Source organism: Loxodonta africana, chromosome 16 (assembly GCF_030014295.1).
Source record: "Loxodonta africana isolate mLoxAfr1 chromosome 16, mLoxAfr1.hap2, whole genome shotgun sequence".
NCBI classification, from domain to species: Eukaryota; Metazoa; Chordata; class Mammalia; order Proboscidea; family Elephantidae; genus Loxodonta; species Loxodonta africana.
In genome coordinates, this window is record NC_087357.1 from 41370131 (window position 1) to 41383357 (window position 13227).

General features: G+C 42.2%; 1 protein-coding gene across 2 annotated transcripts in view; it reads left to right on the plus strand.

Annotated features, from left to right (window-relative positions):
- Window positions 1–13227, plus strand: part of MYOF (myoferlin) — a 190043-nt gene that overhangs the window by 66885 nt on the left and 109931 nt on the right. For both annotated transcript variants that reach the window (XM_064269568.1, XM_064269569.1), the window contains exons 4-5: window positions 2548–2656; window positions 3711–3798. In XM_064269568.1, coding sequence (XP_064125638.1) covers window positions 2548–2656; window positions 3711–3798 — 197 coding nt within the window. The remainder of the gene's footprint in view (window positions 1–2547; window positions 2657–3710; window positions 3799–13227) is intronic.

Genomic DNA, 13227 nt, shown 5'->3' on the forward strand with positions numbered 1-13227 from the left:
CAGAAGGGAAAGGTGCTCAAGGTCCACGGACAGTTTATGCCTGGACAGGAGCTGCTTCTGTCCTGAGCTCCCCTGGTTAATGGAGCTAGCAAATTATCTTTTCCCCCCAGTTGCAAATTTTTTCCTCCCCCAAGACTGGGAGGATGGCTCTAGGTGTTCACCGGGATCTATCTCAGGCCCAGGGATTCAGCTGCTGAAGCTGGCTTGGGGGTGGGGGGGCATGGTAAAATATACACAAGTACTTAGCTTTTGCCGAGAGCTTGCCGTTCTTCTCAGGTTACGGAGGTTTAAGTGGGCTGTGTGGCTGGCTGCTTTTCCCTGAGGAAACTGCGGCCGAACTCTAGTACCAGCCTGCTGCCGCTGCTGCTCCAGGAATGGTGCCTGAGGGCTCCCCGCAATTCAGGTCCAGTAACTCCTCCCCACTTCTGAACAGCCTCTTCCTCCCCCTGCCCCTCAGTTCGTTGTCTAAGCTTACCTTTGATGCTCAGGGCTCCCAGCTTGTCACAAATATACTCATTTCACTTGTTTTTTCAGGCCTTTGTTGTAAAGAGGGCTCACCGGAAGCATCTGTCTATTCTGCCATCTTGGCTTCGCCTCCTCTGGCTACATTTTTATACTGACCAACTTCCTGGGGATTTTGGTCTCTATATTTTTCTTGGTCATGTACCCTAACTATAAAAATATTTCAGATATTCATTCTCAATATATGTAGACTTTTTCTTTCCTTAGTTCAGTAAGTATCTATTAAATACCTGCCATGTTCTAGGCAAGGAGCCCTGGTGGCGTAGTGGTTATGCACTCAGCTGCTAACTAGAAGGTCAGAGGTTCAAATCCACCAGCTGTTCTGCAGAAGACAGATGTAGCAGTCTGTTTCTGTAAAGATTACAGCCTTGGAAACTCTATGGAGCAGTTCTACTCTGTCGTATAGGGTCTCTATGAGTCGGAATTGACTCCATGGGAACTCAATGTTCTAGGCAGCGTTCCTGGGTGGTGCAAATGGTTAATGTGCTCACAGCTAACAGAAAGATTGGAGGTTCAGGTCCACCCAGAGCCACCCCAGAAGTAAAACTTGACAATTATTTCTGAAAAAATCAGCTGTTAAAAACCCTGTGGAGCAAAGTTCCCCTCTTACACACATGGAGTCAACTAAGTCAGTGTCCTAGTGCGGCTAAAACATAAATAGCACAAGTGGATGACTTTAACAAAGACAAATTTATTGTCTCACAGTTGGGTAGACTAGGAGTCCAAATTCAGGGTGCCCACTTCAGGGGAAGGCTTTCTGTCTCTGTTGGTTCTTGGGGGTGCAGGGATGGTCCTTGTCATCAATCTTCACCTGGCCTAGGAGCTTCTTAGCACAGGGACCCTGCATCCAAGGGATGTGCTGTGCTCCTGGTACCACTTTACTGGTGGTGTGAGGTTCCCCTGTCTCTATGCTGGCTTCTCTCCTTTATATCTCAAAAGAGATTGACTCAAGATACAACCTAATCTTGTAGATTGAGTCCTGCCTCATTAGGATAACTGCCTCTAATCCTGCCTCATTAACATCTTAGAGGTAGGATTTACAACACATAGGAAAATCATATCAGATGACAAAATGGTAGGCAATCACACAATACTGGGAATCATGGACTAGCCAAGTTGGCATACATTTCTAGGGGACACAATTCAATCTATAATAGTTGATATCAATTCAATGGCAACTGTTCAACTAGGCACTGAGGTTCGAGTAGTGCAACAGAAAGAGGTAGCCATCCCTGCCTTTGTGGAGCTTGCACTGTAGTGAGCAGGGACACATGTGCACTTCTGTACCAGTATGTACATACAATAAGGATAGTGAGTAAGTAGTAAAGGCTGAACATAACCCTCCAGGGCCCAGGAAGAGAGAGAAAAGTACACACTCCACTTTTGGAGAATATTGCCCCCAAATAAATGGGGTAGCTGGTTATCCTCATCATCAAACAGCAACCTGACTCACAGTTTGAGAAGGTCTACTTGGGGTGGGGGGTGTTTTTACAGTAGGCAGTTTCATGAGTCCTTTAAAATTTCTCTTAAAGAGGAAAGTCTTACTTTCTTACTGAATTTTGGGCTACTTTTCTCTCTTCCTGGATTCTAGGATGGTGCAGTGGTTAAAGAGATTGGCTGCTAACCAAAATATCGGGAGTTCGAATCCACCAGCCACTACTTGGAAACCCCGTGGGGCAGTTCTACTCTGTCCTATAGGGTCGCTATGAATCCAAATTGGCTCAGTGGCAACAGGGTTTTGGCTTTTTGGATATTTAGTCTTCACCTTTCGCCCATCTGTCTCAGTCATGGCTGGTTGAAATTTCATAAGTATCATAGTTTGACTCTTGAAGTGAGTACTTGTTGTGGAGAAGTGAGGGCAGATACATCGTGCTTACTACCAAAATACCCTGAAAATGACTCACATTTCACTATGAGGTGATTTTAATTGTAACAGATGAGCAGGAATGGAATTGGAGATCTGATGAGTAAATGGAAGTGTGCCTCTTACTTAGTCCGCTGCGTCCTTTGTCATTTCTCCTGCAGATTAATTGGCACTGCGACTGTACCCCTGAAAGACCTGATTGGTGACCAGAGCAGATCACTGCCCTACAAACTTACACCCCTGCTAAACGAAAAGGGGCAAGAGACTGGGGTGAGCATTTTCCACTTTATTGAATGGCTTTGAAGTGAGATGGTTAAATGGAAGTTCATTAAGAAAAGAACGTTAATTTATAACTAGTTCATTTCCCAAAAAACAGAAATTGGTTTTGAGAAAACAGATCCATTTGCAAATGACTTCCTTTATTCTGAAGTTTTCCTTCCCAATTTTTTGTATTAGAATGCCTTTCTTTTATGAAATGATTATGATAGTAGATGGTAGTTATGGGAATGTGTTTGGCAAAGTAAAAGTTAGCAACTGTATGTTGATACCCCTAGCAGATTTTTTTTGTTGTTGAAATTTTGTAGGTTCTTGAAATATAAAAGCATAGGAAACTCTGCCCTAAAATAATGCCCCAGGTGAAAAATTTATCTCTGATTTTATAAGCTGGAATAACTTTATCACCTGTAAGGAACTAGTATGTTTCCTCCATTCTGATAATGAAAGTTACATAACATTTTTGTTTTCCTTTTTGCCTTGGCTCCTAGGCATCTTGGAGCCACATTTTATGGCAAAGGAGTGGCAACTATGTTGAACTTTATGGTTTACATATTGTTTACTTTTTAATCAGACTTGATTTCCCATTTTTATTCTGCTTTCATGAATCACATTGTATATGCATTTTTTGTTAGTCACTTACAATTCTTTTAAGTCAACAGGCAAACAAATAAATCTATAATTTAAAACCAGCCTCTGTAACTGTAATTCTGGCCATCCCCAGTGTAGGATGGAGCCTAATTACAAGTTCACACTTGCTAGTCACAACTTTACTCTAGTTTGAGTTGCCCCTTAGCAATGATATACTTGGCAACCTGTTACAGGTAACTCCATTCCCAGGCTTCTACTTTTTCCCATTCCACCTTGGCTCACATGTGGGAAGACATAAACAGTTGAATGCCTGTCATCTTTCTCCTTTGCTATTCTTACTTCCCCCTCCCTCTGGGTACCCCTTCTAAGACTTTTACTCCTGCTGGGTTGATTTGGGTTAAGTTTATACCATTCAGATGCCCTGCACTGATTGTGTCTGCTGTGAATTATTTCTATCTAGGCCACCATTGACTTGGTAATTGGCTATGATCCACCTTCAGCTCCACATCAAAATGACCCAAGTGGGACCAGCATGCCAGGCATGGGAGGTAAGCTGAGCCTTCTGAAGACCTAGTCCATCCCAAGGGGAAACTACTGAAGACACACAAAGAAGGGCTCCGAAGAAAGTGTTTTGACACTGTCGGTAACGATTGGTATTGGCCACGAGCTGAACATGTAAGGGAAGGGGAAGACAGTCCGTTACTAAACAGCCTATCAAGCACACACACAGACTCCAGAAGAGTGTCCCAAGTGTGGCTTTGTTTCAGGTTTGTAGCTTCCACCCCATGCAATGTCCCCTGGCTGTAAGGCTCAGGGAGTGCCCTCCCCGTTCTCTCAGGGAGTCCCCTCACCTCCCAAGGGTGTGGACCACCAGTCTCTGCTCTCAGGCCTCCAGTCTTATGGTTGGTGCCCTTGGATTGGAGCCTCTTTCCCTCTCTCCCTTGCCACTGTCCACCTCCATACCCCCAGATATCCTCTCAGTCCTCTAACCAATTGCTTCCATTCAGCACAACCCACCTCATATTCTCCTCAGTCTCTGACGCAAGTTCAGTCATTCAGAGCCATTGGGCTCTACTCTAAATAAGGCTCTGATTGGTGGCTTGGGGGAGAATTCTGGGCCTCAAGACTACAAGGGTCCACAAGACAGGCCTTTCACACAACTGACTTTGAGCTCCTCTAAGCATTTTTCCAGAGTGATGTGATATGAAAAGCATCTCTGTCCCTTGCTCAGCCCTGAGATGCATTACCAAATGCTTCTTCTGTTGCCCAGCCTTGGCATGTGCACCAGAAAGGGAGGGGCCCACTCATCCACCACACTCATCTGCAGCCTTGAAATTCTCCTTCCCAGGAGGACTCCCTGGCCCTTGTTCCTGTCAGGCTCAGCTCTTCATACCCTGTCATCTCTTTGTTTCTCTTGGTTTTGCACTCAGCTCGTTGGCCACCTGAGTAGTCTGCGCCACACCCTCTTTAGTGTCCACTCTTCCTGCTCTGTGGAATCTCTGCCCCTGGTCCTTCCTGACTTGTTATTGTGCCTCAGCCTGATCCCAGCCTTTGCTCCCATTCACCCACACATTGCAGACGGCCCAATATTAACACCTCTGCCCATTTCTTGGCCAAGTAGTTGTGAGTTCCAGCACGGGTTAGCCGGCTTCTTCTAACCTGGTGAGAGTTGGGACTGATATAGCCCTGGCACATCAGCAAAATGCTCTGTACATCGCCCTCTGCCCAGCACACCATGAGCATGCTAGTTGGTACTGAGACACTCTCAGCCCCATAGCCCTGCCATGGCTCAAGAGCATCCACAGCTCCCTTTGCTGCCGAAACCAAGAGCAATAAAATGCAGAAGAAGCACTCCAGTACTGACCATCAGGTGCCGAACTGCACGGCCCAACCCATTGCCTTCCTCCTCCTCTGCCGATGTCTGCTGTCACCAGCTTTGCATTGGTCAGGGAAGGGCTGCAGGTACTTTCTGGCCCAAAGAAGGCAGCTTCGACTGGTGGGATATCTGGAGTGGCCTCTGAATTGGGAGGATCAGGGCACGTTCACTCTCACGGACATTTACCTAAGTGACACCTGTTTACTAGCAGATCAAAGGCAGTTCCATCATGTTTATTCATTCTAAGCCAAAATGTTAAATGCGCTCCTTTGTGTTAACCTTCCAGCCAGGCTTTTAGGAAAAAAATAAACTTTGCAAATTATAGAAAATTGGTTGAGTAAAAGAATTGGTTGCCAGGTTTCTTGAGTACTGTTACTCGATGCTGCAATGCTAGTGTGATAAGTACTTTAAGATACAGCTACCAGCCTCCAGGAACTCCAGGCCTGAAGACAAGACTCTTTTATCCTGAAAGTGTAACACTGTGGGTAAGAGCAAGGACTTTGGATTCTGCCTGGTCTAGGCTGGATTCAATGTCTGTTGTTAATTAGCCATGTGACCTTGGGTAAGTCACTTAACTTCTTTGAATCCCAGCTTTCTTTATTGTAAAGTATGGATAATACTAGTACTTACATCATAAAGTTGTTGTGAGGGTTAAATTAGAGATTGCATATTCAGTACTTAGCATACTGCCTGGTATACAATAAGTACTACATTAATGGTAGCTCTTATTATTATTATTACTATTATTACAAAACCAACCCTGATGGCTTGTAATCGTGAGCATACTATGTATGAACCTTCAAACTGAGTCTTCTCAAAAGCAGAGCTATTAGGATAGAATGATCAGGTTTGGCTCAGAGTCATATTGAGATGAACAAACGCTTGGCTTTTAAAAAATGTTTTTGAAAAAACAAGACTAAAGGGGCACACCAGCCCTGGGACAAGGACTAGAAGACAGAAGGGAACAAGAAAGCTGGTAAGAGGGAACCCAGGGTTGAGAAGGGAGCGTGTTGACATGTCGTGGGTTGTTAACCAATGTCATACAACAATATGTGTACTAACTGTTTAATGAGAAACTAGTCTGTTCTGTTTAAAGTACAATTAAAAAAGGAAGAAGAGAAAAAAAAATTTTGGCCCAGTGGACCAGAAAGTCTTTGAGAAAGAGCAATTTATCAAGCGATTCAGAGTGTGGGGGGAAGTCCTGTTTCCTGAGGTGGACCCATGTGAGCCCAAGCCCAGAAACCCAAACACGGAAAACATTCAATTTTCCTGGAGCAAAGGGTTTCTTCTTTAGAAATCAGAAAAGAACCAACTCTTGAACGTTTGGAGTTCCACATGGTGTAAATGGTTAGCTCACTCAGCTGTCAACCAAAAGGTTGAAAGTTCGAGTTCCCCCAGAGGTGCCTCAGAGAAAAGGTCTGGTGATCTGTTTCTGAAGAATCAGCCATTGAAAACCCTGTGGAGCACAGTTCTACTCTGACACACACGGGATCACCGTGAGTTGGAGTTGACTGTAACTGGTACTGTTATTTGCACTTTTAAACCCACTGGGGAGAAAATTCTTGCCACCCAAGCTCCCTTTGCCTGAGCTCCTTCTCCTCTTCTTCTGGACCAAGACTTTGCAGCACTAAAGCTCCAAGCAGTACTTTTGGGCTCAAAGGGTCCACCCATTCCCTTAGGAAAATGACTTGTTCAGGTATAGTCAGTCGTGCAAGTGCAGCCAAGGTATTCTTCCCCAGAATTTCTTTAGAATCCCTGCTACTGCTGGACTGAGATAAGAAGTGAACCAGAATTTGGTTCTTTTCATTTGGATTTGAACCAGGAATGTTACCAAGTGCTGGCCTGCAAATGAGCTGGATCTGCAGAACAATATCACTTTAAATATGAGAGATGACAAAGTGAAATTGCTTTATTTAAAAACTGAATGGGTTTTTTTTTTTTTTTTTTTTTAAATCTGAAAGGGCTGGTTTTGTTCTGTAAAATGAATATTCGCCTAAGCTGGGTCAAGCGGTGCATTCAGAATGTTAGCTTCAGAATTGGGCTAAAAGAAGCCTTTCTTTTTTTTAATCTTTCAATATCCCCTGGATGTTTCAGGAAAAAAATTTTTTTTTTTTGGAGTACCTATGACAGCTCCCAGAGTCCCCAGGCGGTGTCGATGATTAAAGCGGTTGACAGTTCACTGGAAGATTGGGAGGTTTGAGTCCATTCAGACGTACCTGAGACATTTATACAAAGCTAACAGCCAACATCACCCTAAGTGGGAAGGGTCTGAAAGCATTCCCCTTGAGAACAGAAACTAGACAAGGATGCCCTTTATCACGACTCTTACTCAACATTGTGCTCGAGGTCCTAGCCAGAGTAATTAGGCTAGAAAAAGAAATAAAGGGCATCCAATTTGGTAAGGAAGAAGTAAAAGTATCTCTATTTGCAGATGATATGATCTTATACACAGAAAACCCTAAAGGATCCACAAGAAAACTAATAGAAGAGTTCAGCAGAGTATTGGGATACAAGATAAACATACAAAAATCAGTTGGATTCCTCCACACCCATAAAGAGAATATAGACTAGGAAATCACCAAATCAATACCATTTACAGTAGCCCCTGAGAAGATAAAATGCTTATGAATAAATCTAACCAGAGATATAAAAGACCTATACTAAGAAAACTATAAGACACTACTGCAAGAAACAAAAAAGGAGACCTACATAAGTGGAAAAACATACCTTGCTCATGGATAGGAAGACTCAACATTGTGAAAATGTCTGTTCTACCCAAAGCGATCTACAGATACAATGGAATCCTGATCCAAATTCCAGTGGCATTTTTTAATGAGATGGAGAAACAAATCACCAACTTCATATGGAAAGGGAAGAGGCCCTGGATAGGTAAAGCATTACTGAAGAAGAAGAACAAAGTAGGAGACCTCACACTATGTGATTTTAGAACCTATTATACTGCCACAGTAGTCAAAACAGCCTGGTACTGGTACAACAACAGATATATAGACCAATGGAACAGAATTGAGAATCCAGATGTAAAATCATCCACCTATGAGCAAAAAAAAAAAAAAAAAAAAAATTTTTTTTTTTTTTATGAGCAGCTGATATTTGACAAAGGCCCAAAGTCCATTAATTGGGGAAAAAACAGTCTCTTTAACAAATGGTAGTAGCATAACTGGATATCCATCTACAAAAAATGAAACAAGACCTATACCTCACACCATGCACAAAAACTAACTCAACTTGGATCAAAGACCTAAATATAAAATCTAAAATGATAAAGATCATGGAAGAAAAAACAGAGATAATACTAGGAGCCCTAATTCATGGCATAAACAGTATATGAAACATTACTAACAATGCACAAACACCAAAAGAGAAACTAGATAGCCAGGAACTCCTAAAAATCAAACACTTATGCTCATCCAAAGACTTCACCAAAAGAGTAAAAAAACAACCTACAGACTGGGAAAACAATTTTGACTACGACAAATCTCATCAGCATCTAATCTCTTAAATCTACAAGGTACTGAAAAAATTCAACAACAAAAAGACAAATAGCCCAATTAAAAAATGTGCAAAGGATATGAACAGGCACTTCACCAAAGAAGACACTCAGGTGGCTAACAGATACATGAGGAAATGCTCACTATCATTAGCCATTAGAGAAATGCAAATCAAAACTGCAATGAGATACCATCTCACCCCAACAAGGCTAGAATTAATCCAAAAAACACAAAATAATAATACGTGTTGGAGAGGTTATGGAACACTTATACATTGCTGGTGGGGATGTAAAATGGTACAACCACTTTGGAAATCAATTTGGCATTTCCTTAAAAAGCTAGAAATAGAAGTACCATACAATCCAGCAATCCCACTCCTTGGAATATATCCTAGAGAAACAAGAGTCCTCACACGAATAGATATATGCACACCCATGTTCATTGCAGCACTGTTCACAATAGTAAAAAGATGGAAACAACCAAGGTGCCCATCAACAGATGAATAGATAAGCAAATTATGGTATATTCATATAATGGAATATTACACAACAATAAAGAACATAATGAATCCATGAAACATAACATGGATGAATCTGGAAGGCATTATGCTGAGTGAAATGAGTTGCAAAAGGACAAATACTGTATGAGACCACTATTATAAGAACTCAAGAAAAGGTTTAAATGCAGAAGAAAACATTCTTTGATGGTTATGAGGGTGGGGAGAGAGGGAGAGGAGTATTCACTAACTAGATAGTAGGCAAGAATTATTTTAGGTGAAGGGAAGGACAACACACAATACAGGGGAAGTCAGCACAACTGGACTAAACCAAAAGCTAAGGGTTTCCTGAATACAACCAAACACTTTGGGGGACAGAGTAGCAGGGGCAGGGGTCTGGGGACCATGGTTTCAGGGGACATCTAGGTCAATTGGCATAAGAAAGTTTATTAAGAAAATGTTCTGCATCCCACTTTGGTGAGTGGCGTCTGGGTCTTAAATGCTAGCAAGCAGCCATCTAAGATGCATCAATTGGTCTTAACCCACCTGGAGCAAAAGAGAATGAAGAACACCAAAGACATAAGGAAAATATGAGCCGAAGAGACAGAAAGGGCCACATAAACCAGAGACTCCATTAGACTGAGACGAGAAGAACTAGATGGTGGCTGGCTACCACCAATGACCACCTGACAGGGAATACAACAGGGAGTCCCTGATGGAGCGGAAGAAAAGGGGGGTGTAGAACTCAAATTCTAGTAAAAAGACCAGACTTGATGGTCTGACTGAGACTGGGGGGACCTTAGAAGACATGGCCCCTGGACTCTCTGTTAGCTCAGAACTAAAACCGTTCCTGAAGCCAACTTTTCAGACAAAGATTGGTCTGGACTAGAAGACATAAAATGACACTGGTAAGGAGTGTGTTTCTTGGCTCAAGTAGACACGTGAGACTAAATGGGCAGCTCCTGTCCGGAGGCGAGATGAGAAGGCAGAGGGGGACAGGAGCTGGTTGAATGGACAGGGGAAATACAGGGTGGAGAAGAGGAGTGTGCTATCGTACTGTAGGGAGAGCAACTAGGGTCACATAACAATGTATGTGTAAGTTTTTATATGAGAAACTGACTTAAATTGTAAATGTTCACTTAAAGCACAATTAAAAAAAAAAAAGGAAGTGGCTCAGAAGTAAAGGCTGGAGGAGCTACTTCCAAAAAATCAGCCATTAAAAAAACCTCTGTGGAGCACAGTTCTACTCAGACAACTTGGGGTCACCATGAGTCAGAATCAGCTCCTGGTGGCAAGTGATTAACTACAGCCCCATGCTAGGGAAAGCACTGCAAAAAACAAACAAACAACAAGTTAGGGTCTTTGGGGGGAAGATAAGGCCAACAAACATGAGTCAGGGAAATAACACAGGACAGCCATCCCTCCTGCCATCACACACTTTAATGTCATAATCAGGGCATCTGGCTAGAATTTCTTTTTCTCCCTTCCTTTCAACTGACTCTAAAAAAAAAAAAAAAAAATTTTTTTTTAACCTTCTATATAAAATAATATGAACCTGCTTCTTCTAATTTATACAGATCTTTTCAAATTTTTAAAAATTTGACCTTGCTGGGTTTTTTTTTTTAGTACAAAAGCAATACCTGCATATAAAACTTTAAACATCACAGAAACATAAGATGCAGAAAGTGAAAATTTCTCACAATCCCATCCTCCTGAGATAACCCCTGTTGATAACTACTGATAATGATTTTTAAGTTACCATTGACATTGTGGGTCCCACAAAGAAGAAATTTGAAATATTAATGATAGAAAACAAATGGGAAGGTTTTCAGTAAAATTCATCAGCCACAGATCACAGGAATCCAGCACCTTGGGGGTTTGTTTTTAAAGAACACTTTCTCCGAGCTCTTACATCAAGATGGCAAAAAGCACACACCCTGGGACGTTGGTGGCTTGACGGTAAGCACGTGGTGTCAAAGGTGTCCTTTTGATCCACCCACCTCTAAGACTTCAGTGATGGAAGAATGGGCTGAGCAAGACTACAGACTTGGCCGCCTGAAAACCTGTTACCGTGGCAACTTGATTCACCAGATGTCAGTCAGCTTGACTGGAGCCTACATTCCTGTGGCTTGAATGAACTAATTTTAAAATCTCACATCTATTTTTGAAGAACCATCTGTTAAACCTGTGCTTTGTCCAACTATAGAAATGCAAAAACTCATTCATAGCCAGACTCACACTGCTTAAGATGTATTTCATTTGACAAACACCAACAGCACTTTATTTGAAATTAAATGCGATTCAGTTTGGAAAACATTTACTGGCACCTGCCTATGGGGCATACAGAGATGAGAAAGGCATTGTTTTGTCCCCAGGGAGCTTCCGGTTCAGCAGAAGGATATAAACATGAATAACTATGGCCCAGACCAAAACAAACCCATTGCTAGTCAAGTCGATTCCGACTCAGTGACCCTACAGGAGAGAGTAGAACTGCCCTGTAGGGTCTCCAAGGACCAGCTGGTGGATTCAAACTGCCAACCTTTTGGTTAGCAGCTATAGCTCTTAACCACTGTGCCACCAGGGCTCCTTATAGCCTAGGGCTGAATATAATAAATTCCTCATGAAAGGACAAAGCAAATTATTGCAGGGGCAATCAGATGATAGGGAAATGTGTAACTAACTGATTGCCAGACAAGAAACAATTTCCTAGAGCAAGTACCTATTAAGCAGTGTATTTCAACTGTATATTCTGGGTGCCAGCATTTGGGATATCCTAATTGCTCAATAAATGCTTGGTTGGTTGAGTGAATGAATGAATGTGTGAATGAAGGATGGGCAATGGATATGGTTTAAATTTTTTTACCCAAGAAATGGCATTTTGAGGGAACACAAATGAATAGCCCAAAGTGACTAGTTCACCCAGAGGTGTGATAAGAGAGAAGCACGTTCTTGAGGGCTCTGGGTGCCGAACTGAGACACTTGTCCTTGATGGACAGACCATGGGAATCCAGAGACTAACCTGGTTAGAGCTGAATTGGAAAATGATTAATACGCTGGAAGATTGTTTATGTGAGAGAAGATTGGCGCAGGTTCCAGGTTTGGGTTGCTAATAAAATGGCTTTGTCCAACAAACTAATGTATTTTTTTTCCCCAGGATATATAGCATTTTTTCCCAAGATAGGAAAACCAAAGTGATCATAATAAATAAGTGTTTTTCAAATTTTAGACGTATTAAAATCATCAAGGGAGATCTTTAAATGTGCAGATTTCTAGTACCCACCTTCAGAGAGTCCAATTTAGCTGGTCTAGAGGGAAGCCCCCAGGCTGTGGTTAAAAAAAACTTCCAGGAGATGCTGATATTGGCAGTTTGGGGGGCTCATTTTGAGAAACTCTGTGGTTGAGTGTCTTACCAGGTTGACATTGTCTTGCCCAGATTCAGACAGAGCTCTCTGGGCAATGTTTTCTAGACTGGCTCACAGCCTTGATCGATCAAAGGCAGATGCCTGCCATGATTTCCCAGCAAACCTGTGTCTGCATTGCTTCTTGGTTAGAAGCATTTCCTCATTAGCTTAGCTGTGGTCTGTGTATTGGAACCATGCCAGAAAATTCTTGGGGGAAATCTACTGCTGTTTACCCAAGAATTGGGATGAAGGGTAATGAATTGCTTACAGTTGGACACAGACATTTATTTTATAACTTTTTTTTTTTTAGTATTTTAGGAACCTGGGAAAGTTATTTAACACTTCAGCTAAATCAACATGCTACCTCCTAAATGTTACATGTTTTCATGCTTAGAAACTCAGTGTTTCCTGTTCTGCTTTGTACTTTTTTAACTTACACCGAAGATGGTGTTATACCAGCCCTTTTTTTGATGATTTTGTAATGATCTTTGGCCCAAGGTAATGAAATCCTACCTTGACCAAGTACCACCACTTAACAAGGCTTCATTATGAGAAGCAGAGTTACTATCACAGGCTGAGACAGGCTTCCCAGGGCTCCAGATAAACAGATATGAAGGAAGTGGGAGAAGGGGAAAGTGGTGTGGTCAATCAATTGAGGCTCCCTGTGTGGCTACCCTAATGGCATGGTGGTTAAG